Source organism: Solanum lycopersicum, chromosome 3 (genome assembly GCF_036512215.1).
Source record: "Solanum lycopersicum chromosome 3, SLM_r2.1".
Taxonomy (NCBI): domain Eukaryota; kingdom Viridiplantae; phylum Streptophyta; class Magnoliopsida; order Solanales; family Solanaceae; genus Solanum; species Solanum lycopersicum.
Genome location: NC_090802.1, coordinates 53775079 through 53782474, shown reverse-complemented (window position 1 = coordinate 53782474; position 7396 = coordinate 53775079). Strand labels below are relative to the sequence as shown.

General features: G+C 26.8%; 1 protein-coding gene across 1 annotated transcript; it reads right to left on the bottom strand.

The window, feature by feature from the left end:
• Positions 1 to 3095: 3095 nt before the first annotated feature.
• Positions 3096 to 5330, bottom strand: WRKY80 (WRKY transcription factor 80). Its single transcript, NM_001365811.1, is given in 3 exon segments — positions 3096 to 3620; positions 4101 to 4202; positions 4910 to 5330. Coding segments are annotated over 3 exon segments (822 nt in total). The 5' UTR covers positions 5215 to 5330; the 3' UTR covers positions 3096 to 3205.
• Between the last annotated feature and the right edge of the window lie 2066 nt (positions 5331 to 7396).

Below are 7396 nucleotides of genomic sequence, written 5' to 3'. Positions count from 1 at the left end.
TTTTAAACGTAATTTTCAAATAATATATATAGCTCACTTTGCATTAAAATATATGTGTGTGGGGCACAACCAAAATTTCAAGATTTAACTAAATTTTTATATATATTTTTAATATTGCAAGTTGTTAATTACTAACATTTATCAAACTTCTTATATCATTTTCAAATAATGCATATTATTTCGTCATTCTCAACTGATGTGACATCAATAAAATATTAAAAGTAAACTAAAATTTATATATTTTTCTTAAAAAATTTAGAGTTATTAATTACCGTCATTTTTAGTCTCTTTGAAAAAAATTTCTTCAATAAAAAATATGATACATAAATTAAAATAAAATATTTATGAATAAAATTATCACCCTACCCTTAGATGTGAAAGTAGTATGTTGACTAGCTTATTTGCTTAGGCATCTCAAACTCCCTCATGCAAGGGTGTGAAAATTAAATTGATAAGAATATTATTGGCCTATTGTTATTGGATTATTGCTTTAATAGGTTTTTAATGATTTTATAAAAAGAGTTTATTAGATTATCGATTTGGTATTGATTTTTAATATTGAATTATCGGGTAAAATAATAATTCATTAAAACTAGTAATTTATATTTGTTTATAAATATTATATATTAATCTCGATATTTTAATAATTATTATCTTTATCCTTTATCCTTCAATTCACACTTTACAGTAAGTTTGTGTTCACAATTTCATATTATAAAAATGTTAAAATCTAAAATAGGAACCCTATTTCTCTTTCCTATTTCTCTTAATTTCTCTTTGTGTTATGTATATATCATTCTCTTAATGTTTGTTATTATTATTTCTATTTTATGAGCATTTTGTTAAGTTATATTACTATATTTTTGCATCAAATTTATTAAAAAATTCATATACTTATTTTTTAAGTATTATCTTATTAATTAAATCAGAAACTGCACCAATGCTGCATAAAATGGAAGAACCGCACTGACCGATACATGAATATGATACAATAATATTAATATATAGTGATATTACCGTATATAATAGGGTACTTTTTTATTTTTAATATATTGGTCGAACAGTATAATTAATACTTTAACGTATTCTATTTTAATATTCTGCTCTTTTCGCCCCACGTAGTTTTATCCAATCACTTGAATCTTATATTTTAAAAATCCTTCTGGTTATATGTTGTGTCTCTCAATCAACTATAATATTTTTATCAGATACTCTCTTCGTCTGATATTATTTGTCATGGTTTTTATTTTAAAGGCAAATTATAAAATCTTTGATCAACATTTTAAAATGTATTTTTCATCAAATTAATAGGCAAAAAATTGTAATTTATAGTATTTTTTATATAGTTTTAGAATATCTAACTTTTTTTTATTTATATTATTAAATTAATGTGATCTAATTTACTTTTGAAAATTAGCTAACTTAACTTTCAATAAGCACAATATGACAAACAATTCCGAAGAGAATAAAAGAAAAAAATAATATATCACGTTTAACTTTTATTTAATAAACTATTTTAAAAAAGAAAAAGAAAAACTCAAAACCCAAATAAGGAAACCCCCGCCCCCCTGCCCACCCCCCACCCCACCCCAATCCGTTCTGATTAAAATAGAGTTCAATCAATTTAAATTTTAAACATATACCCTTGCTAAGAGACACTTTAAACGTATCTTTTAGACTCCAAATGTTAAAAAGCTTATTACTATTATTATTGGATTTAATATTATAAAAAAACAGTTATATATTTGGACATAAGTATTTGAAATTTAAAATAAATTGTTGATGTATTTGGTAAAATAACAGTGAATTACCCTAAAGTTGGTAAATGATAACACGAAAAAATGAATTTATTATCTACTCAATTTAAAATATTAAATTAATTCAAATACATAAATTTTATATATGATTAAACATAAAATTAATAACTATTTATTTAAATAATATTTACATAGTACTAGTTCGTAAGTAATTAAGGCGCATATTATTTAATCGTGCAAAATTTAATATAGAAATTACAACCATTTAAAATTACAAACTAAACGCATGATTTATCGTTTAGTAGGAGGCGGTAATGATAAAAGTTTATCATAATAATAATGTTTAATTTAATATTGGGATCAACAATTATTCTCCAGTGAGCATTCAATATGAGAGGAATCAAAGAAGGTTTAACAAAGTTTTATTATAGCTAATCATTGTAATATCACTCAGAGATAAAACATATTTCCTCCGTTCGGTATTATTTGTCATAATTTCTATTTTTAGAGTTATACTATAAAAATTTTGACTAATATTTTAAGATATATTTTTTAATCATATTAATACGTAAGTTTTTTTTGTAATTTATAGTACTTTTCATATAGTTGTAGAATATCTAATTTTTTTATTTAAAATATCAAATTAATGTGATCCAATTTACCTTTAAAAATTAATCAAACTGACTTTCGATAAGCATAATATGACATAACTCCGAATGGAGGGAGTATAAAATACTATCATGTTTGCTTGTTCAAAAGCTTCAAAAAGAAGTCCAAGCAATTATTTACTATTATATTAGAATGAGATAATAAGGTAATCATTTTTTAAATTAGATATCTTTTAAACTTTTACTTGTTTAGCTAATAAATATTGATGAAACTTACCAAATATAACAGTAATCTAAAAAGTTCTTTGAGCTAACCTAAACACACTCTCCTAAGTAATACAACAAGACGTCAACAACATACATAGTGCATTGTGACATTGACAAATTATTAAATCCTAAACCTAATTTAGAAGTTTTATATCCGTTTGGATGGAGTATTGTTTTTGATTTATAAGTAGAAATTCATAAGTTGAAGATTTCTAATTTATGATTATCAACTTATTTTTGTCTCTTTTTACTTAAAAACAAGTGTTTGTAAACACTCTTTTAATTTATTCAAACACTCCAAAAATATTTTACAGTTATTTTAATTTTAAAATAATTAAAAGTAAGTTAATTTAAACCGATTTTAATTTCTGTGATATTTTTCTTTAATCTTCTCATGCACTTGAAAGCAGTAAAAATTAAGAGATAAGTAAAACAAAAGTAGAAAAGTACAACTAGGGACAAGTTACTATATACCTTTTTTTCATTTAAAAGTAATACCAAGAACATAGCCGAAGGTTTTATTCTACAACATTAGCCATACCCCATAAGGGCTAAATTACTATTAACAATATGTCAACAAAACTCAATGGCCTCAATTTCACCAAATTTAGCCCAATCTTCCATATCATGACTAGATATGATTTCTTCATAATAAGAAGAATTATAATTAGCAGCCATAGTGGAATCATGAGCAGAGGGAGAAGAAGGCATAAAATCTTGCCATAAATTAGAATCCACAATTGATGATGCATTATCACTTTGTCCTTTGGATTCTTCCTCTTCCTCTTCTTCTTTTAGTACTGTTGAGTCACTATGCTTTACCATAGCATGATTATTGTATGTATGTTTTGGAATCTTTGTTGGATTGCAAGTGTGATTGCCAAAATATGTGGTGTGATACATTATAATTGGATTTTCTTGGATTATTTGAACTTGTTTTGTGGCCCGGCATTCTTGATCGTACTTGTGGGTGCACCTATAGTAGCACCTATATCATCACATCAGAAAATAATTTAATTTATATACACGGACAATAATAACATATTCAAAATTAAAATTAGAATATTCAGTGTTGATATGCTGTTACTAGTAATGTAGAGATTATTTCAGAGAGAATCTATATGTTATTTTTTTATGCAGGTACTAATTAATTATTTATGTATTAGTTATTCCATCTTCTATCATGTATAAAAAGATACATAGATTTTGTCATAACTTAAACATGTACTATTAGTTATTTGAGTTTCTAAATTGTTAACCAAACGATGTATAACCTTCATATATTTAAATGACTTAGTTTCTACCTTAACCTACCAATCAAACATCATATATATTATACAAAAATTAATATATAAATAACTTGTTTCTTATTTCAGTACCAAACTACCTCTAATTAGTAATTATCCCACACATTTAAATTATGGACCTAATTAACTTGGAGATTATTGGAGTGTATATGTATATATACCTAGGATATTTTGAATTGAGTATTTTCTTCTGCCCATATTTTCTCCATGCACAACCATCATTCATTGTTGCAGATTCTCTCATCCATGAACCTGAAGTTTTTCTGCAAATACAAAAATAATTTCTCTCGTTTGATTGAACATACATACATATATAAAAGCTCAAAAATAATTGTATACAATTGATAATTACATTTATAAATAATTATATATGCAACTTGCTTCAACTTTGAAGTGACTTGTGTGTTCAGTAAACAATGTATAGCTAGCTTGTTGGCAGAAGATATCCAATTGACTATTCAAATTGCCTTGGCTTGTAGATCTATATATATAATCCAAGTTGCATACACAAAATTATAAGGGTTAGTGGGGTTACTTAGTATTATTCTTTTATTTTAGTTCTTTATTTTTTAGCTAGCTACACATACAAGTACCATATATACCAATTGAAAATGAAGAATATTTTCATATAATTAATTAGATCTAACTAATGAATATATATTTGTAAGTGTATTTTAACTAGGTAATTCATCCTACTTTTCATGAGTTTAACTATAATAGTCATTGATAGTATAAAAATTAGTCACATTCATCCGTAAAAAGAAAGGCAATTTACCTTGATATAAGTGTTAGGACATCGATAGATCATATCGATATAGTTAAAAGTTGTTTCATTACACTATCATATAGTAAAAATTTATACTAAGACACTTTTTACAAACAAGTTATCTTAACTAGGACTACTTTATATATACGTACTATGCAAACGATGAGTGTACAAAAGTTAAACTAATAGTACTATAATAATTACCTTCTCTTGTAGCAACCTCTACGGTCTTGCTTCTCCTTCTTCTTCTTCTTCAATTCAGAACCGGAATTGGGTTGATCAACTTCCTCGATCTGGCCCTGGGTTAAACTATTATCGGAATTACCCAAACTATTCAACACAGTAATAGCCTGAGTAAAAGATCCCCATATTTTGCGAATAAGTTCTTCAGCTAAGACTGATTCATTAGGTTGTTTAAGTAGAGTTTGAAGTTGGACAGTGAAACTTTTTCCTTCAACAAGTTCTTTTATCAATCTATTATGTGGGTTTTCACCAAGAAAATCCTCCATTTTTTAAAAAAAAAAAGTTATTATAAGATCTGAGAATTTAGGAAGTGATGATGGGGTTATAGTTTATATATGGTGGGTGAGAGTGAGAAGGAAAGAGATAAGAACATGACAGGAAGCTCCAAGGAAGCAAACCCAACTAAGAAATTAAAGTAGAAATATAAGACATTTTTATTTATCTTTCTAGAATTTGACGTATGCTTTATGACGTTAAAATATGACGCAACTATATATCTTTGTTGTATTTAGTTTTTTCCTATGTTATTTGTGGTGATTTCATTTTTTTTTTTTACTATATTTTAATTATGGTGGTCCTTGCCGACAAACGTGTATATGATATCATTTTTTTTTTGCTTTTAATGCATACATTATCGATAATTTCATATACAGAAAAGTATCAAAACACCCTTAAATTATTTGAAATAGCTTATATATAGCCTTAATTATAATTTGGCTCAAAATTACGCTTCCTGTCAAACTATTGAGTAAAAAGTGTCCTTTTAAATATCATGTGAATGCCATATGAATGTCACATGTCACCCCAATAGATTTCCACTACCACATAGATTAAAAGAAAAAGGGTCAAAAGTATAATAAACTATCCGAAATAACTGATATATACCTTTAAATTATAATTCGGCTCAAAACTACCCTTCCCGTTAAACTCATTGATCAAAAGTGACCTTCTTATTAGCAAAAGTTGTTAAATTCCACATGTGCCACATTGACTAAATTCCTAAATCTTAATTACTCATTTTCCCCTCATTTCATTATTTTTTAGAAACAATTTCACCCCTTCTCCCTTATTTCACAGCTAGGGTTTCATACTTTTCTCCGTGGTTGGTATCAAAGTGGATATTCGTTGTTATAGGTTAGTAAACTTTTTTCTTATTTTATTATTTTTTTAAACCACGAAAATCCACTTTGAAGAAAGTTATGAAACCTTGGACGCGAAATGACGGTGTAATCATTTTTTTAAAAATTAAATATAAATTTATTAAATGATTTGAATTATATTAAATTAATAAATAAATTAGTTCAAATTAATATTATGGACTAATATAATTGATTTAATTATTTAAATTCAGATAAACATGAATTTAATTAAAACCCGCTCTATAAAGCCCATATGATATTTCACTTAAATCTGATTGGTCGAAGGATGTCATGTTCCAATTGCAACTCTTCTATTCTAAAACTATAAATAGGGGTCTTATAATTTAGAAAAGAGGACCAATAATTTTAACAAGAAGCTAGAGAAAGCTCGTGGATAAAAAATTGCAGATTTCTCTATAAGTTCAAGAATTCAAGCATTCAAGTTTCAAGAACGATCAAGATCAAGACCGTCGGATTCAAGATCAAGCTCGAAGCCCTTAAATTCAACTAGAAGTCAAGATCAAGATAAAGTTCAAGTTCAACTTCAAGATCAAGATAAAGTTCACATAAAGTTCAACTCTAAGTTGAAGTTCAAGTCCAAGATCAAGATCAAGATAAATCCCAAGTTCAAGATCAAGCTTTACAACCCTTGAATTTATATTTGAAAGGAGAATTCAGAGGAATCATAGAGATTGTAACACTCGCATTTGAAATAATAAATTGATTGTTGCTATAATTTTCCGTTCCTGATTATTATTTTCTCGACGTGAATTTTATTGTCTACAAACGGGAAAGTTGTAAAATTCTAGATATCATACTTTGAAATTGTAAACGTAATAAAATAAGAAAAAATATTTACTAACCTACAACCATGAATATCCACTTTGAAACTCAGCCCCCAAGAAAGCTACGAAGCCTTAGCTGCGAAATTAGGGGAAAATTGTGAAATCCTAACTGTCATGCTTTGAAATCATAAGCATAACAAAATAAGAAAAAATATTTACTAACATACAAGCATAAATATCCACTTTGAAACTCATCCACGAAGAAAAGTATAAAATTCAAACTGCGAAATGAGGGAGAACGGGTGAATATATCATATCTGGAAATAATGAAATGAGGGGGGAAGTAATTAGAATTTAGGGATTTAGTCTATGTGGCAATGGAACCTTATTGACATGCAATGTGGCATCCACATGCCATTTAACAACTTCTATTGATAAGAAGGGTACTTTTGATCCAATAGTTTGACACGAAGGGTAGTTTTGAGCCGAAATATAGTTTAAGAATAAATATGAGCTATTTCGGA